General features: G+C 50.9%; 2 protein-coding genes and 1 non-coding gene across 6 annotated transcripts; 2 read left to right on the forward strand and 1 right to left on the reverse strand.

The window, feature by feature from the left end:
* Positions 1 to 3,481: 3,481 nt before the first annotated feature.
* Positions 3,482 to 6,355, reverse strand: DNAJC30 (DnaJ heat shock protein family (Hsp40) member C30). Its single transcript, XM_086692113.1, has one exon. It carries the CDS (start codon positions 6,322 to 6,324, stop codon positions 5,644 to 5,646), a length of 681 nt encoding a protein of 226 aa, XP_086548239.1. The 5' UTR covers positions 6,325 to 6,355; the 3' UTR covers positions 3,482 to 5,643.
* A 97-nt stretch (positions 6,356 to 6,452) lies between these two features.
* On the forward strand, positions 6,453 to 18,163 carry BUD23 (BUD23 rRNA methyltransferase and ribosome maturation factor). Of its 4 annotated transcripts, none has more exons than XM_086692111.1 (12): positions 6,453 to 6,579; positions 6,677 to 6,714; positions 8,032 to 8,127; positions 8,220 to 8,302; positions 8,401 to 8,497; positions 11,097 to 11,193; positions 12,257 to 12,307; positions 12,977 to 13,062; positions 13,271 to 13,316; positions 13,484 to 13,542; positions 16,929 to 17,038; positions 17,127 to 17,764. In XM_086692111.1, the coding sequence occupies exons 1-11, from the start codon at positions 6,532 to 6,534 to the stop codon at positions 17,023 to 17,025; spliced, it is 798 nt and encodes a 265-aa protein (XP_086548237.1). In that variant the 5' UTR covers positions 6,453 to 6,531; the 3' UTR covers positions 17,026 to 17,038; positions 17,127 to 17,764. The 4 variants fall into 4 exon arrangements, with proteins under 4 accessions (XP_086548237.1, XP_086548236.1, XP_086548238.1 ...); XM_086692110.1 differs by having other exon boundaries at positions 17,675 to 17,764; XM_025923208.2 differs by lacking the exon at positions 16,929 to 17,038 and adding an exon at positions 17,909 to 18,163 and having other exon boundaries at positions 6,457 to 6,579; positions 17,675 to 17,764.
* LOC112860180 (small Cajal body-specific RNA 20) lies at positions 17,083 to 17,213 on the forward strand. Its single transcript, XR_003223595.1, has one exon.
* Positions 18,164 to 18,392: the final 229 nt, after the last annotated feature.

The raw sequence follows: 18,392 nt of genomic DNA on the forward strand, positions 1-18,392 counted from the left end.
TTGTTCGTTTGCAACCAAAAGGAGAAAAGGAGCTAAGATTGGGCATGCCTGAATCCTCCTCCAATATTGTGAATTGGGGAGAAGCCTCTAGAAGGCACAGGCTAATGTCCGCAGCCTAGTAGCTCAGCCTCCCCTCCCCAGGGCTGGTAAGTAGAAACAGGAATGACCCAAGGGAGGATCTGAGAGGGGAAGAGTGTTAACAAGGGAACTAGATGATGTCTTTCAAAAGTCTTACACACCCCTTACCTCCCTCAGAGGGTTCAAACTCAGTTTTAGAAGGGGTACGGAACGAGGTTCTTTGGTGTTCAGCTCCAGCATAAAAGACTTGAGGCAGGTGGGTACGGATACTGACAGAGTAAAGTGGGCTCAGTTCTGGGCCATGGTAAAGTCTTGGATGGTAGAGTTGGAGGGTTAATTAAACTTCATTAAGCCCCCTGCTTGAAAGTACATGGAATGTTCTGGAAGGCTCTGGAAGGTTCCAGGTGGTCTGTGCACTCTCTGCTGCCAGACAACTTTTGGAACTTCCTGTTGTGGGGTTCCCGGCACCCAGGGAATGTTCCTGGCTGCTGCACTCCTCTTTGAGAGAGTACGAACTTGAGAATCTAAATCAAGGGGCCCATGAGAAAGGTCTCAGCTATTACAGACCACCAGTGCTTTCACAAACCAAAAAGAAAAAATTGTCTAAAGAACAAAACTTTTATCTCTTTTTGATAAAAACAGTTTCCAGGGGTACCTGGGTGGCTCAGTCGGTTAAGTGTCTGATACTTGACTTTGGCTCAGGTCATGATCTGATGGTTCATGAATTCAAGCCCTGTGCGGAACTTGCTTGGAGTTTTCTCTCTTCTCTCAAAATAAACTTAAACACACACACACACACACACACACACACACACACACACACACACACACAACACAAGAGTTCCCACCATTTAAGAAAGCCTGTTATGTGCATACCCTTGTTTGGGAATCACTAGCTTTTGAGTATTTTCCTAAGCTTCCCTCCTTCTCAAATATAAAACATAATACCATTTTTTGAGCCAATCAAGGCTTACTGAACTGAGCAGGCCTGAACCAGAGTGGGCTCAAATCTTTACCACTGAATTGTGGTGTGGTCACTGCAAAGCCACAGCTGAGAACTTGCCCCTGACCTCTAAGTCTAGAGAGAATCAAATGGTTTTTAAGAGACCAAGTTGGACTCGCTGCTGGTTTATCCCAACTTACATACAAGGATTTTATACAAAAGATTGAGTGCGAGTGCAGGAATTGATGTTACTGTACCAAAGGACCTCTGGCTTTGTCTAGGACCTTGGCCATTGCTGTAGACTTCTCAAAAGATCCTTCTTGTCCCACAGTGAAAATATGGTTTACACTCTGCCTCCCCACTTAAATGTGAGCTCTCAAAACAACATATGATGTAGCCCAGGGATCTGCAAACTCAAATGTCTGCCAGGGCTAGGAAGGTCACAGAGGTGCAAAGCAGTCCATTTCCACAAAGAAATACAGCCTCCCTCATTTTTTTTTGGAAATGCATGGTTCTTTTTTTTTTTCTCCATCTCGACAGACATGGAATATAGACACTTCTCTATTATGAGCAAAATGTCCAAGTGTGTAGATCAAGGCCTTTTACAATTTCCTGTCTGCTGGTGGGAACACAGTGAAATGGGGGGCTCTGTCCTGTCTCAAAGGCAAATGTTACAGTTTCTCCCACGTGGTGGTACACTCGGGTATGTGTGTGAGGGCAATGGCAGCACGTTTTCTCATTTTTTTGAGACAAGTCAGAATTCTAGATTTTTATACAGTCTCCCAAGATTTGAAAGTTGGCTAAAGTTTTTTTAAGACACTGTGCCAACCACAGCCAAACACTGTGTGCAGGTTGGCTATGTGGCCTGTGACCCACAAATCTCAGCCTCTCCTTGGTCCTCCTGAAACAGGCTTTCTTTTGTTTAGTAGCAGCCCCCTCCCAGGACTGAGGGTGTGAACGCTGAAGGGGCCAAAGCAGGATGGAAAGGCAAACACACCTCAAGTCTGGTTAGAGGACCCCAGGTTTGGACAGGCTTAAGAGATGGTGGTGAGATGGCTAGATCGTGAGTGACGCTATGACCTCATAGCAAATGGTGAAGATGAGTTCTCTGCACCTGCTTCTTGGGCACAACAGCACCGAGTATTCTCAGTATTTGCAAGTTCAGAGGACCAGACTCAGGTCACTCTAATCCTCAGAGGGACCCTCAACTGCTTTGCACAAACCCTATGGCCACCGAGGCCACAAGCTGGGCCTGAGAACCAAGGCACTGAGCACAGGTAAGGCGGGCCTTCTCCTATGATCCTGATCATAGGCAGGTGACAGTGTGTGACCTTGTCACCAGCTGAGGAACTGAGAGGAGGCAAAGACCAGGATAGAGCGCACTTATCTAGTGCACTGAATTCGAGACAGTGGACTGAAGTAACACCACCACTTACCAGCTGTCCTGTTTCAGCCTTTCTTCCTGGGATCTGGTGACCTTCCAGGAAGGTCCGAGATACACACCCCTTCCCCCATCCCCACCGTCATTTGCCCAAAAGGGAGTATGATGGCCGCTCACTTGGGTTCCATCCTTGGCACCTCAGCTGTTGGCTGTGAGGACTATATACTCGTGTATAAAAATGACCAGAGAGGCCACACACCGGCCTAAGGTAGGCTCTTCTTCCTCATCTTGGCTCACGCTGGGATCACTATGGAAGGCAAGGTGTGCCGAGTGAACGAAATGCCAGAACTTCAGAGGGGAAGCAAGGAATCCTGCTCCCTCAGCACTGGGATCTGTAACAGATCATTTCACCCAGCAATAAACAAAATGCGACAAAGGGAAAAGTTTGGCTCAGGAGAAACGAAGTCCTGATCCAGTCCAAAGACGGTACAGAACATACAGTTGCCTCCACAACCTGACTCCTGGCTTGTCGGCCGGGTCTCCCCATTTAGGCCTTGTGTGTGCTGCTCACTCAGCCTGATACTGTACTCGCAACCCCATCCCCACCCCAGGGAACACAGCCCAAGGCAGGCTGGGCTGCTCTGGTCCACCTCCCGTCCTAGGTCCAAACCTTCAAGGGAGTTTTGTTTTAGTTTGTGATCAAAAGGAGAAAAGGGACTCAAGTTGAGCGTGTCTGAGCCTTCTTCCATTATTAGGAATTGGGGAGCAGTCCCTAGAAGGCAGGGGATAATGTCCACGGCCTGGTTCAGTCTCTCCTCTCCAGAGCAGGTAAAAAACTGAGAAAAGAACGACCTATGACGATCCTCGGGCGTGGGGGATAGGTGGGAAGGGGTCTGAGGGTCCTTCAAAAATCCTCCTACACATCTCCCCTTCCATAAAGAGCCCAAACTCCATTTTAGGGAGAGTACAGAGTAGGAACTTAAGAGTTCAGCTTGGGGCTAAGAAAAACCTGAGGTAGGCAAGAAGGCACTGTTAAATATAGTGTGAGCCTGGTCCTACGCCTAAGGAGAGGCTTACAGTTGGATGATTAACAAACTTTATTGACTACCCTGCTCAGAGTTGCATGGAATGTTCCAGAAGTTCCACAGGTCTGCCCCTTCCTCCAGTCTTCTGTAACTTTCTATGCTTCTCCATGTTCTGGAGCCCCAGGGAATGTTCACCGAGAGAAAACAAACTTGAGGTCTACGTTAAGGAGCCCATGAGAAAGGGCCCAGCAATTTACAGACCACGAGTGCTTTTATAAACCAACCCAAAAGAACCCCAATCCTTTTTGATAGAAACTTTGATAGAACCTTGCCCCAAATAATGCCAACAGCTTGGCTGAGAATCACTAGTTTCTGTGCATTTTGCTAAGCTTAACACTACTTGTTGTTTGGATTTCGAAAAGAACTTGTTTTCCAAATATGAAACATAATAACATTAAATGTTCTTTTCAAAAGTACATACACCCCTCCCCCCAAACCAAGGCTAGCTGAGCTCACCAAGCCTGAATCCAAGCAGGCTCAAATCCTTACCACTGAATCGTACAGTCACTGCAGCCCCTGACCTCCAAGGCTGGAGGGAATCAAATGGTTTCCAAGACACCAGTTTGAACTAGCTGTGGGCTTATCCTAATTACAAGGATTTCACATGAAAGACTGAATGCACGATTTCTTACTCATATACCCAAGCACCTCTGGCTTTGTTTAGAACTTACGCTCACTTCTGTCCTCACCCCTGTGGTAGATCTCTCTTGTAAAGGCTTCCCCAGCTCGCAGCTTTACACTTAGGCCCCATGCATTAATGCTTAAGCACCTAAAATCTTACAGCCAATACATGTACCACGCGCAGGGACTCAGAGTTGACAGCCTGACTTCTACAGCTCTTGCCAAGCGATGACCAACTGCTTAGAAAGAGAGAGAGGAGCGCCTGGGTGGCTCAGTGGGTTAACCGTCCGACTCCTGACTTTGGCTAAGATCATGATTTCACAGTCCTGGGATGGAGCCCCACATTGGGCTCCGGGCTGAACATGGAGCCTGCTTAAGATTTTCTCTCCCTCTCTCTCTGCCCCTCTCCCCGGCTCACACATGTGCTCTTAAAATAAATATTAAAAAAAAAAAAAAAAAAAAAAAACAGAGAGAGAGAGAAAGCCTCAGCCAGCTCTGAATAAAGAAATTTGTTTCCACCACAAGCCTCTTGTCCCTTGTACTACCGTATACCCTAAACTCAAGCAGCCAGGTTTCAAGGACTTGGCTTGTGGGGCTAAACAAGAGGACAGGCCACATTCAAGCGACTCAGCGTCCCAGCTGGCCGCTCTATCTCTGGGAGGGGATGGGCTGCACAGTTAGCAATGGGGCTGGCTGGCAAAGGAATGACCAAGAGACAGGCATACTGACTGTCCCAAGGATAAACCTAACTCTATCACATCATGTTTTAATCAATGAGCCCATTAGAACTGTAGATAATAAAGTGTGACAGGCCTCAAGAGAGCAAATGATTTGTTCCTCTGCTGTCATGCCCACAGAGTAATTTCTCCAAGGTCATACACATTAGATAAGTGTGGGCACAGGAACACTCAATTCCTTATGCTCCATGACCTTGCTCTCCCACTCCCACATGCCATCAACAGAAAAGGGAGTGAGGTCTGGGGCTGATCATACAAGAATGGCAAGGTTTCCAAAGATCACAGTCTTACGTCAGGTCTCACCTGTGGCTGGGGAACTCACAGAAAGACAAGGTTCGTACAACCCCACAATTTTTCTTTTGGCAGCCAACAATTGGTCACATTGCACGGTTCAAGGTTACACAGGAGCCCCACGGTACAAGCGCGGGACAGGAGCAGACAATTGTTGCTCAGAGCTTTACAATAAAGCCCGAGCAAGTGTTCTAGAAGCTGACATCAGGAAGGCAACCTCTGGAAGCAGGCACCCAAGGGACTCCAGAAAACCCTTCACTCTCGGGCTTTTGGGACTCTTCTTCTTGGGGCCTCTTTCTTGGGCATCGAGAAGCCTTCTTTTCTGGACCGTAGGGGAGGGAAGCGTACGTGGACGGCTAAGCTGGGCGGGCGGGGAACAGGAGGGGGAGAGCAGTTTCTCCGGACCCCCGCAGAGGTAGACTATGGAAGGCAAAGGGTTCAAGAACACCGGAAAGGCCATTTTCTCGGGGCTGGCGGGGGGGCTGCTCCCTTTCTTCCTCTCTCCTTTTAAAAACGAAAGCCCATGATGATGAAGACCGTGAGGAGAAGGAAGACAAAGGTCGCGTCTCGGGTATCGTCCCAGTGGAAGCCCTTCTTGGCCCGGTCCTCCTGCTGTTTGCGTAGGGCCTCTCGCCGGGCCCTGAGGCGCCGTTCACGCTCCAGCTGTTCTCCGTAGTGAGCTTGGTAGAAGGCGTCAAAGTCGAACATGGTGCGGTTGCCGCCCGCGGTGGCCTGACCGCGGCCGTGGGCCTGAGACGCAGGGGGCGGGGGGCGGGGCGAGCCGGTGTCGCGGACCGGCGCCTTGGGGGGCCGCACGCCAGGTCCGCGCAGGTCCTCGTCGCTGAGCAGGCCGCGGTCATACTTGCGACGCAGGGTGGCACTGCCCAGCACCACGTAGGCCTGGGAGATGCGCGTGAAGCGCTCGGCAGCCTCGGCGCTCCCCGAGTTGCGGTCCGGGTGGTAGAGGAAGCTCTGCCGGTAGTAGGCCGCCTTGATTTGCGCCTGCGTGGCTGTGGTGGGCACGCCGAGCAGTTCATAGAGCGCCGTGCGCGAGTATGGGCCGTCGCCCTGGGAATAAGTCCTCCCTTCTAGGCTCAGGCCGGAACCCGGGCTCTGTGGAGCGCCCCGGGCCAGCCACAACCCCCACAGCAACGGCCGTGGCCACCTCAGATCGCGCTTGGTTGCCATCTTGAACGGGCCATGCGGGCGGTGCGAGACTAACTGGCCAATGGGAAGCGCGCGTTGTTCGCAGCGCGTCGGCCCTCTAGCCAATCGAGTAAAAAGGGAGGCGGGGAGAAAGGTGGAGCATGCGTATTTTTGGGCGGGAGCGGGGCCGAAGACATAAAAGGCGGGTTCCCGGAACACTAGAGTGAGTCTCGCGGCTGAGGCGTGAGGATGGCGTTCCGTGGGAAGAGACCGGAGCACGGCGGGCCCCCGGAGCTGGTGAGGCTTGCGGCTCGCGCGCGTCCTTCTCTCCTCCATTTAAGGCCCTCGCGTCTTGATTCCTTCTATACTACTCTTCTCTTTTTCTTTCCCGCAGTTTTATGACAAGAATGAAGCCCGGAAATACGTGCGCAAGTAAGGGGAGCCTAGATGTTGCGCGGCGTCGGGGTTCGGGGGCCGGCAAGTTACCCTGATAGCTAGCGCTACTTGGAAAGCACGCAAGAGTTTGGGGTGTTGGGGAAGGAAGGGACCCGGATTGATCCTATTTTTTACGGTGGGAAAGTCAACTTCTGAGTGAATCTCGGAACCCTCTGGGCCTCGGTGAACTTAGCATTAAAATGGAGGTGAATCATGCGTACTTTCTCTAGGGGGTTCTCAAGGTTTCATGTGACAGCTTGTTTGAAGCATGCGGTAAAATCGGCAGGGGCGGTGGATACGTGTAGGGGGGTCAGTGCTGTTGAGGGGGAGGAATTAGTATTCCCAGAATGCTGTGTGCCCCTGTTTGCATTATCATTAAGGTCTTATGACAAGTGGTGTAGAATCTGAATTTCGGGGGGGGGGGGGGAGTTAACTTGTGTTAACCATAGTCATTTAACAGGTGAAGGCTAGAACAGGGACTTCCAAGCCTGCTCTCTCTGATACCACTACTCTAGAGATAACTGTTCTCCACTTTTCCATTCAAATTAGAGTCCAAGACCAAGGCCAGCAGAAATCTCTGATCCCGTTGCCGTTATGTAGCAACATAAGCTTTTTTCCCAGCTGCAGAATTCAGTGTGATTCTTCCTCTTGATCTTGGGAAAGGCAGAGAACACCAAAGATCCGTTTTGTTAAGAGGCAGTATTCTCTTGAAGTAATGTTTGGTCGGAATGACTTACTGTGAAGAAAATGTTAACATTTTACCTATTGAATGTTGATGACGTGTTGAAATGCTCTTTGGAGCATATCGGGTTAAGATATATTACCAGGATTATTGGGTTGGGTAAACTATTACAGTTAATTTTAGTATTTCATTTTAATCATGGCACTAAGAGAGTCCCACGTGGCTTGCATTATATTTCTCACGGGTAGCAACTGCTATGGATTTTTGTTGTACCTTGTTGAGCTTTATACAGGAGAGTAACTATGGTGGGTAATTTTTCCAGAAAACGTGTTTTTAAGTAATAAACATATCAGAACCACATGGAGTTGAAAATAGGCAATAGTTAGTCATTAGCTAAGCGATTTATTCCCTTCACATCAGTTTTGCAGCTGGCAAAGTTGTAATTTGTGTCGCAAAATAACTTGTTGCTGTATTACATGGACTTTGGGGGTCGCTCTTAAATAGGTGTAGTTGGGTATGGTGACTGGGACGGTACCTCAGGGTGATTGTGCCTTGTTCTCTTTCTCTTCTTTTGCTCTGAGCAATGTTTTAGCCCAGAACTCCTTTATCACTTGTGTTTTCTGCCTTCCCAGCTCACGGATGATTGATGTCCAGACCAAGATGGCTGGGCGCGCATTGGAGCTCCTTTGTCTGCCTGAGGGTCAGCCCTGTTACCTGTTGGATATTGGGTGAGATCCTGGGGCCTAGTTCAGCTTGTCCAGGTGGAGGAGTGTCTTTCCTGCTCACACTATTGAGTTCCTGTTTTTATTGTGTCTTCCAGATGTGGTTCTGGGCTGAGTGGAGATTATCTCTCGGATGAGGGGCACTATTGGGTGGGCATCGACATCAGCCCTGCCATGCTGGGTAAGTATGTGCTACTTAGCATTGGAGCAGACTACACTTCATGAGTACGGAGCAGCTACGCGTCGTCTGTTTTCCTGACGTATTATCGTCCAATGTAGATGCGGCCTTGGACCGAGACACTGAGGGAGACTTGCTTCTGGGGGACATGGGCCAGGGCATTCCCTTCAAACCAGGCACCTTTGATGGTTGTATCAGGTAAGAGTCTTCAGTTCCTGCTTTTAGTCCTGCAGGTCAGTGCTTCCTAAACTGGTTGTGCAGAGTTACACAGGAGACTTAGAAATACACATCCCTGGTTAGAGCGGTGTCCCCAATTACGCATTTTTTGTATTTTGAAACTGTCTACTCCTTTGATCATCTTGCGCTGCCAGGTTCAGGTACCACTGGTATAGATTATAGATTCTCTGTGCTTTGTTGGAGGGTGGTGGAGAGGTGGCTTCTTACACCTCTAGGAGCCATCTTGTGGGCCCCAGCAGCCATCTTGTTTCCTTCTTTTTGACTAACTGTAATGGAGAGTGGTCCGGGATTTGCCAGTTTCTTCAGTGGTTTAGTCCTTTTTGGACTTTGTCTGGGTTAAGTTTTGAGCCTTTACGTAGTACTTCGATAACAGATCTTAGAACGTTGAAGTGACTGTTAGAAACATGAAGTTGTTCTTTGTGTCCTGTGGTAAATTGTTGATTATTTGGTGTATTCTCTGTTCTCTTTGTTGATGGGGTGGAGGGTAGGGGATAGGGGAAGAAGTCAGCTTTAATCCTGTGATTGTGGGTTGAGCATTACGGATCTGGGTCAGCAGTAAAAATGTAGATTTGAAGATTTTCTTCTAGGGTAAGGGATTAGTTTACATCTGGGAACAAGAGTGGGGGAAATCATTTCAAGGAAAGCAATTGCTTTTTAGTAACGGTTGAGTGAGATTGTTCTAAGCTGCAGCAAACCAAAGGCCGGTGATATGGTCTGTATGTTTTAGGAGTAAGTAGTCACTTTTTATTTGTTTTTGAGAGGAGAGAGAGTATGGCAAACTTATTTTTTATTTTTTATTTTTTTTTAGCATTTGTTATATGTAAGACATGGTACAAGGTGCTGCGAGGTTTGTGGAAATACAATACAGTCCTTTCTTTTAATTTAAAAAAATTTTTTTTTAATGTTTATTTATTTTTGAGACAGAGTACAAGTGGGGGAGGGGCAGAAAGAGAGGGAGACACAGAATCCGAAACAGGCTCCAGGCTCTGAGCTGTCAGCACAGAGCCCGATGCGGGGCTTGAACCCACGAACCGTGAGATCATGACCTGAGCCGAAGTCGGATGCTCAACCGACTGAGCCACCCAGGCGCCCCCCTTTCTTTTAATTTTTAACTCTTCGTGGTGTGTCAGGTGCTATAAGACATGGGCCATACAGCTAAACATGAAGTTGAGTGTGGGCTGTGACCAGAGTTGTGGGACCCACCAGAGCGGTGAAGAAAAGCTAGAGAGCACGGGGAAGCCTTGAGGAGGAGGAGGGGCTGGGTTGTGCCTTGAAGGCTCAGAGGAACTTGGATAGTCCTGGGACTGGGGATGGGGCTCTGAGGGAAGGAACAGTGTGAACAAAGGCACAGAAGTGCCCAGGGAAAGGAACCTGATAGATTGTGGGAAAGACCAGAGGTGTTTTTTTAAGTTTGTTTATTGAGAGAGAGAGCATGCATGCAGGTGCATGCAAGGAAAGGAGGGACAGAGGGAGAGAGAGAATCCCACGTAGGCTCCTCCAAGCTGTCAGCACAGAGCCCGACTCAGGGGCCGATCTCAAGAGTTGGACACTTAACCTATTGAGCCACCCAGGCACCTCAAGAATGAGAGCTTTTTAAATTCCATGCTGAGAAGTTTGAGCTTTATTCAGTAATTGATGGGAAGCTAGGGAGTAACCAGATCAGAGCTGTATTTTGGGAAGATTATTGAGAGGAGAGGAGAGGGGCATCTGGGTGGCTTGGTTGGTTGAGGGGCCGACTCTTGGTTTCGGCTTAGGTCGTGATACCATGGTTGTGGGGCTAACCCCCGTGTCGGGCTCTGTGCTGAGCATTGAGCCTACTTAAGATTCATTCTCTCTCTCTCTCTCTGTCTGTCGCTCTCTCTGCCCCTATTCCCCTGCTAGCTTGCATGTGCTCCCCCACTCCTTCAAATTAAAAAAAAAAAGGAAAAGAAAGGAGAGATTAGTTAGGTTGTTGAAGCAACCTGGAGGTGGTGATGAGTGCTGACCAGGAGAGTGGTAGAGGAAGGTAGAACCTGGGAGAGGCAGTTGGACAGACAAGTGGGGTTTGGGCTTCCATTCATGTGTGTACACAGCAGTGAAGGGGGAAGCACCTGAGTGGAGTACATAGTAGTTGCTTGAGGGTTTTAAATCTGGGGATGGTGAAGACACAGGTACAGTTGAAGGAACCGATTGAAGAGGAGAATAAGTGAATGAGTGCCTTTGTGTACATACTATAAAGGGGTTTTTCCTTGATTAGAGGAAGGGAATGAAGGGGTAGGTGGCAGAGAGCCTTGACACACTGAGTAATTTTAAATTTGAGATGCATGGAGAAACAAGGTTGAGAAAATACTGGTTTAGATTGGCTACAAGGAGGCTGATGCCAACCTTCTCTCTACTCTCCTCCATCCGGTATTCTAGAATGGTGACCTGGAGTGGATCTGCACAGGCCCAGAAAGAGAGTTCTAGGCAGGAGGGTTTCACCTGGGGCTCAAGGATTGTGTGTGGTGTTAGAGTCTTGAAGAGGCTGGAGAGAGCAGTGCATGTTGGTACTTGTCCTGACTGGGGTCCTTTCCTTTCTCAGCATTTCTGCTGTCCAGTGGCTCTGTAATGCAAATAAGAAGTCTGACATCCCTGCCAAGCGCCTATACTGCTTTTTTTCTTCTCTTTACTCTGTGCTGGTGAGTATGAGATCGTCTCCCAATCTGGGCTGGCCGCTTCTCCCTTCTACAGGCAGTAACGGAGTAGGAAGTTTCCCAGGGGAAAGGCATTCAAATGGTACTGCATGGGGTGGCAGGACCTTATCATGGTTCTCCTGTCTTGGCCTAAAGAGAGAGCTTGGTGGTCTGACACTCCCTAATGAAATGGCAGAAGATGGTGGTGTCTGAGACTGATCACAGTTCCTGTGTCTGGCTGCACTAAATTTTAATCGGAAGTTGGTGTGGGGGCACGGACTCCACGGAGTGAGGACAGAGACCTCATGTCCAGGGCATGCAGAGTGCTTACATCCTGTGACTCCCACCCTCCCTCTCTCCTACTGCTGATGCTCAGATGGGGTGCAGGAGGGTTATTTATCACAGACAGAGCCTTCAATAGCTTTTTATTTTTGTAACTGATGGTGTTGATTTCAGTTGTTTAATAGGATCAATTGATAGTTTGAGATTTTAAGTCCTAAAAATGAGTTATTTTCCTTTTTGGAACAGGCCAGGTATATCTGGGTTCTTCTTAATCACCTCGCTTCATCCCTGGTTTTCCTAGAATGGGTTGTTTCTTGTGGATGGCTGGCTGTCCTTGTGTGTTATGTGGTTTCTGTTGCACACACACACACTGGGGTTAATCTGAGGTTCTAACGGCCTTTGTGTTTGCCTTTCTGTGGAAATGGTTTTCCCTTCTATGTTCAGCCAGCTCCCCGTTACAGTCAGGATTCTGCCCAAGTGTTCCTCAGAGAGAGGCCTTCCTTGAGCCAAAAGTAAACCCAATAGTCTCCTGTCACTTACCATTCCTTTGTCCTGATTTGGTTTTCTTCTTGGCACTAAGTCACCACCATGTATTAGCTGCCTTTCTCACTGCAACGGCCCTTCAAGAGTTCAGGCGCTCTCTTTGTTCACGGCTACATCCCCAGCCCTGAGAACAGGGTCACGTGCACGGTGGGATTTCAGATATTTAGTGAACGAGGAAGACAGAAGTGTTGGGCCCTGAGCCCATGGTATGTTTGTAGGAGAGTGATGTTTCTGTTGCTTATAGGTCCGTGGAGCCCGGGCTGTCCTGCAGCTGTATCCTGAGAACTCTGAGCAGGTGAGCGCCTTGGCTACTGGAGGTGCAGGGGAGGGGGAGAGACCCAGAACAGGTAAGCTGTCCTGTGCCTCCCTCACCTGCCCTCTTGCTGTTGGGAGGTGACGAAACAAGGAAATTGTTGCTGACTGGTGGGAAAAGTAGGGAGTGAGTACCTGAGGGAGAGGTTTCTGCGGGGTAGGATAGGACCTGTGTGTTCTCTCGGCTGATCTGTGGTATTACAATTATGAGGATGTGTCTGATTTCTGTAACCAAATGAATGGCAGTGGGGGGAGGATTTGATAGGATGGCAACAGCTGTCTGTTCTATGGCGGGTTCACGCCATAGATGAGGAGATATAGGTGCAGACCCTGATAGACCAGTGGTGAGCAGTCCCCGGCCCCTAACTTGAAGGAGTTTGTTTCCTGAATGGTGGCCTTTCATTCCTGAGATGGGAGCAGGGAGACGGGTCCCTGGGCTAGAAAAGTGAGAACCAGGGGAGTTGCTGTTCCAGCCTGCACTTTCCTGTGTATACGGCTTTTGGGGACTCAGAATTGGGAAGTCTGATGAAGACCTTTAGCTCTCCTGGGTAGGGTCCACCCTGGGGGGCAGACTGACTTCTCGAAAGGAGTGGAGCGGAAGCTGTCTGCTCCCCCAGTCTCCCTGCCTGACTCGCTGCCGTTTTCTTCTCAGTTGGAGCTGATCACGATCCAGGCCACCAAGGCTGGCTTCACTGGTGGCGTGGTGGTGGATTTCCCCAACAGCGCCAAGGCAAAGAAGTGAGTGCTGGGGGCTAGTGTATTGTCCGCGTTGAGCGGAGAGGGTGTTGGGGTGATGAGTGGGCCAGAGGAGTGCTCGGCTGGGTCACCGGGGCTTACACATTCTGCACCTGTTCCTGGGAAGGAGTGTGTAACTCCTGGGAAGGAGACTTGTAACTGTGCGTGGCTTTATGAGCCCAGCCCTCACTCTGTACTTTTCTGGTTTCAGGTTCTACCTCTGTTTGTTTTCTGGGCCTTCGACCTTTCTGCCAAAGGTGAGGGATCCAGAGTTTGCAGGCTTGTGTCCTTTAGATTCCCTTCTTGTGGGGCTGGGCCTGGTACCTGTTGGAAGGACTCAGGCCTGGGTGGCCTGACCTTCTGGGTTGGGGCAGGTGGGTTGAGAGATCTCCAGGTTGATCTAAGAGCACGCTGGTCCCCGCAGGCCCTGACCGAAACTACTGATGAAGAGGAGGCCACGGAGTCTGCGTTCACGAGTGAGAGGTAAGCAGTTGTCACCCCTGCCTGGAGTGCGGGGGCTTGCTTCTGCCGGGGTCGTCCTACGTGGCTCTCTGCTTGCACCAGGTCTCTTAGGTTCAAGTGTGGCAGTGACACCAGGGTGGTAACAGTGGGGAACCCTGTAGGCCTGTGCCCGCTCCTCCCTCAGGCTGGGCAGCAGGGGCCCTTCTGGATGTCTGTGGACAGCCACGCAACCATCTTTCATTCCTCTCTCTGCCTTCCCTATTGCCAGGACTGCCGGGTTGTCTCCTCCCTCCCTGAGGCTGCCTCCGCCACCTGCATCCTGGCCTCTGTCCCCTCTTGGCTCTCCCTCCTGCTCCTGTGTCCTCATGTTTACTCTCCTGGGTCATTCCCTCAGTTTGCAGAGACCCTGTTTCTTCTGTTTCTTCTGTCTTCTCCCTAAGTGCCCTAACTCCCCCCGCTGCGCCCCCTCGTGCACGGGCTTCCCTCTGGGTCACATCTCACATGTGCCGCTTGCTCCACCACACCATTCTCTCACTCCTCTCTGCTCCCACCTCCGTCTCCTCATGGATTGCTTTTCTCCAGGCCACGCCAGCCTCTGTCTTGCCAAATCTGTGGCTGCTTCTCAGTCCGCTTTCTCTCTTCTCCTCCTCTTAACCTGCCTGTTCCTCGGGCACTGACGACAGCCAGCCACTCCCTCGATGCTTTTCCCAGTTCGGCCTCCTGCCTGCCATCCTGGTTTTGTCCTCAGCTTGCTGGCTGTTCTTTCTCCGAGCACTCTGGGGCCCAGCCCGGACCCTTTCTCTCTCTGCTGCCTTAATCACCAACTCCAGGTTTGTTGCTTTGGGTTTATGCCTATGGTCTCAACCTCACCTCCATTTTCCTAACTGCCTCCTAAGTATCCATACCTAGGCTTCCCACAAGTATTGGGAACAAAACCCAGCTCTTGTTTTTCACACCAAGACTGCCTTCCTCTGTCCTTCCCCACACAGTCATTCTTGTCTTTCTTACCTCACATCTGGCCAGTCCTCTGTGTCTGTCCGGGTGACAGCCAGTCCCCTCCCCTGGTCTGAACCCCCACCGACCTTGCCTGGAGTGTGGAAGTTGCGGCACTGGCCTCCTTCCACTTTGCCTCTTTGAATTGATTTTCTGCACAGCAGCAAGGTGAATTCTTTCTTTTTCCTTTAATTTTTGAGAAAGGGAAATCACACGTTGCCATTTATCTGTTCCAGTATCCTTGGTGAGTTCTCCTTACCCTTTATTTTCCTTACCACCTTTCACTGTTCTGAATCCTGTGTGTTTGTTTGCTTGCTGGCTCCCCAGCCAGAAGGAGGACTTGGGCTCTGCTGGTGTGTCCCTGATCCCAGAGTAGGGTCTTACTGTTAGTGAAAGGTTTCCGGTGTTTGCTGACTGGATAATTGATGGTAAGGCAGTGAAGGAGGTTATTTCTTAGTTGTGGTTGATGTGAGTGAGGAGCCTGAAGACTTTTAAGACGTTTAAGGGGAAAAATGCGCAGAGAATAGGTCAGGAAGGCCACGGGTGGTGAAGATCACAAGTGTGTTCCTTGTGTCCACTACAGAGTGGAGCCCCCTGACCTCCCCACGGTCATCTCTATTAGCTTCCTCAGCCCGTGTTCCCCGTGGGGATTTGCGGGCCGGTGGGGGGGCAGGGGGGGGGGCTCTCCTAGATGTTTTCTGCTCTAAGGCGCCTACCACTTGCTCCCAGCGAGTGGCGCCCTCTCCCACCTCACAGAGGATGTGCATGTGGTTCAGCCCCCTCCACCCACCATAGAATCCCTCTTGTCCTCACACTGGGGTCTACAGACGACATGTGCTAACTGTAAACTTAGGTAAGTGTCTGTTTCTCGGCTGTTCAGCGAGGGGATAATGCCAGCACCCGGGCAGCGTGTGGAGGAGCAGAACGCGTGTGTGTGGGCAGACCCGGCACAGTGCCCGGCACGGGCCTGTCTCCCTGGCTCTGTGGGCACTCGCTCTGTGGGTCCTCGGCTTGGAGGGTGGGGGGGCAGGGGGCTGTGGTCCTTTGGGAGGATGATCTGGCCTTCTCGTGTTCTTGTCCTTTTGTCTAATCATTCTTGTCAGTCTCTCTGACTCTCTCTGATGACTCAGTCCACCTGTGGCATTTGCCACTACTGCCCAACTTCCTTCTTGGCACCTTTGGTCTGGGGTCCTCGCTCACTGCCCCCCCCCTGCTGCTCTTATCTGCCCCCATGACTCTTTCCCATCATTACTTCTATGGCTCCCAGCTTGCCACCCAGCTTGTCCTTCCTTACAGACCCTTGATCATTAGTCCTGTATTTCCAGCCCCCTGTTGGCAGCTGCCTCCTGCTTTGCACTTGGTGCCTCAGACTCCTGCCCCCTGGTTGTGGGCATTCTTAATGTTTCTTTCATGCACCACTGCCTGTACGTGCTGAAGTGTCTAGATCACATTGTCTCACTTCTTTGTTGTGAAACCTCATTGGCCGCCCACTGCTTACTGAAGGGAGAGCACACTCCTTGCCTGTATTCACACCTCCGTGAACTGGCCCAGCCAAGTGAGATTCTGAGATTTTTTTCTTTTTAAAATTTTTTCATGTGTTTTTGCTCAGTTTTGATGGAAAGCATGAACAGTGGAGGGGCACAGAGAGAGGGGGACAAAGGATCCAAAGTAGGCTCTGCACTGACAGCAGCCAGCCTAATGTGGGGCTCAAACTCACAAACCGCAAGATGATGACCTGAGCTGAAGTCAGACACTGAAGCGACTGAGCCACCCAGGCGCCCTTACCTTTCTATTTTAGAGGAAGGGAGAGAGCGTGTGAGCAGGGGAGAGGGGCAGAGGGGAGAGAGAGATTCTTAAGCAGGATTCATGCTGAGTTCAGAGCCTGACACGGAGCTTGATCCCACGAACCACGAGATCATGACTTGAACCAAAATCAAGTCAGATGCTCAACTGACCGAGCCCCTGAGTTTTTTTCGTTTTTAATGATTCTGACTTTTATTCTTAGGTCAGAACAGATGAGAAGTAGCTGCAAACATGGTCTGTGCTGGAATCCGGCCTGCACTGGCCCTCATGCAAGGAGGGAACTTGTGCTTTGGACCCTCAGGATCTCACTTGGACCCCTCCCCTTCTCTCGCCTGGCACACGGGACTCTTGTTCCCTAACTCTCCCTCGGTCCTTTCAGTGCCGCACCCTTGCGTGGTTCTTCTGGTCTTGCTGCCACCCCACCTTCGGCCTGCAGAAATGCCCGCTTATCTCAGCAGCCTTCTTGTTTTTCGCAGACTCTGCTTTTCCTTTCCGTGTCATTCCCTCAGTAGCTGCTGGGTCTCTGCACTCGCTTTGCCTGGTGTGGCTGGTCCCTGCCCTGGCCCAGTCGTGGGCTCTTCAAGGGCAAGCCTGGTTCGTATCTGCCGTAGGACATCCATGGGTCCGGTGCTCAGGTGCTCAGGAAATGGTTGTTACTCAAATGGCGAGCGGCCCTCCGTGGCAGGAATTATGGTGGAAATCGTTTGAGCCCAGCTGCCAGGTGGGGATGTGGTTTAGGGACAAAAGGTTTCTCCTTGTTCCCAGGGCCTCTCTCCCATGGGGCTGTGAGGGGTCCCTTTTCTCCTCAGCCAGGGCTGGAGGCCAACATCAGCGCTTGAGGATCCTTGTCGCGGCTGCCGTGAGCTGACAGCCTTGTTTTCCTGCCTCAGACATCTGTCGTTGCTGGGAACCCCCACTTGGTCTATGCCAGGCACGCCGACCCCGCAGCCGGACTAGGGTCCGAAGTCGGCAGCACTGGGCATCGGGCCTCTGGCTGTCCTTGGCAGTGCCAGGCTCTCAAGGGCTGACCCCGGCCCATGTTGCCCTAAAAGTAGCTCGGCCCCCTGCCTGCCCGACAGGCAGCACCTAACAAGGGAACACACCTAAACAGGTGGTCACTGCCACAAAGATGCCCGTGAGGGAGTGGGGCCTCTCACCTCCCGCTCTTCTACCAGACAACTGCTTTGGCCCCAGGGGATATCACTGGGGGAGGAGAGGTGTCCAGAAGCAGGGACTTCTGTGGCAGGGGCATCGGAGGCCGCCTGCCTCGGGGAGGACCACTATTTTTCCCTGCGTGGACTAGCTTGAGTGCCACGTGGGTTCCACCCGTGCCCTCAGAGCTGTGTTTCCCGCATAGGATCCAGCGCAGGATGGCGAGGCGCGGGGTGGTGAGGAAGAGCCGTGAGTGGGTGCTGGAGAAGAAGGAGCGCCGTAGGCGGCAGGGCAAGTGAGTACCTGGGCTGGGGACAGGCTGGGGATGGGGGGAGGGCGTGGTCTGTGGCCACCAAGGGATCGCCTGCACTTGAAAGCGTCCCTGAGGTAGGTCCTTTGTTCTTTTTTCTGAGACCGCCCCCTTGTCTCCTTGCCACAGGGAGGTCAGACCCGACACCCAGTACACCGGCCGCAAGCGCAAGCCCCGCTTCTAAGCCGTTCGCTCCACGTAACCGGGCAGCTCGGGTCTGCACAGTTGCAAGCGGGCAGTTTTCTCTGTCGAAGTGCCTACTTGCATCCGCTGACAAAACATTGTTTTAGAAATGTTTTCAAGTTCTAACCGTTTTTCTTTACTAACAAAAGTTCTAAAAGCATCTTATTTTGTTCTAAAAGCAATAAACCACTTTCTGTGGAACTGTGGCTCTGGCATTTTCTAGCTCTGGGATCCTGAACAAATCTCGAGTTTCTCCGAGTACTTGATTCCCCTGATCCAAAAGAGGCTCGAAGAACTTGTTGAGTGTATGAAAAGCACCCTATTTTAACCTACAAGGAACACAGGTAGATTGAATTTTGGTCTGTTTATTCCAGCACTAGGCAAATTTGGGAAAAATGGGTGGGGTCAAAGTATCCGTGGGACCCACTGT

Source organism: Puma concolor, chromosome E3 (assembly GCF_028749965.1).
Source record: "Puma concolor isolate L17-30 chromosome E3, mPumCon1.1.hap2, whole genome shotgun sequence".
Lineage (NCBI taxonomy): Eukaryota > Metazoa > Chordata > Mammalia > Carnivora > Felidae > Puma > Puma concolor.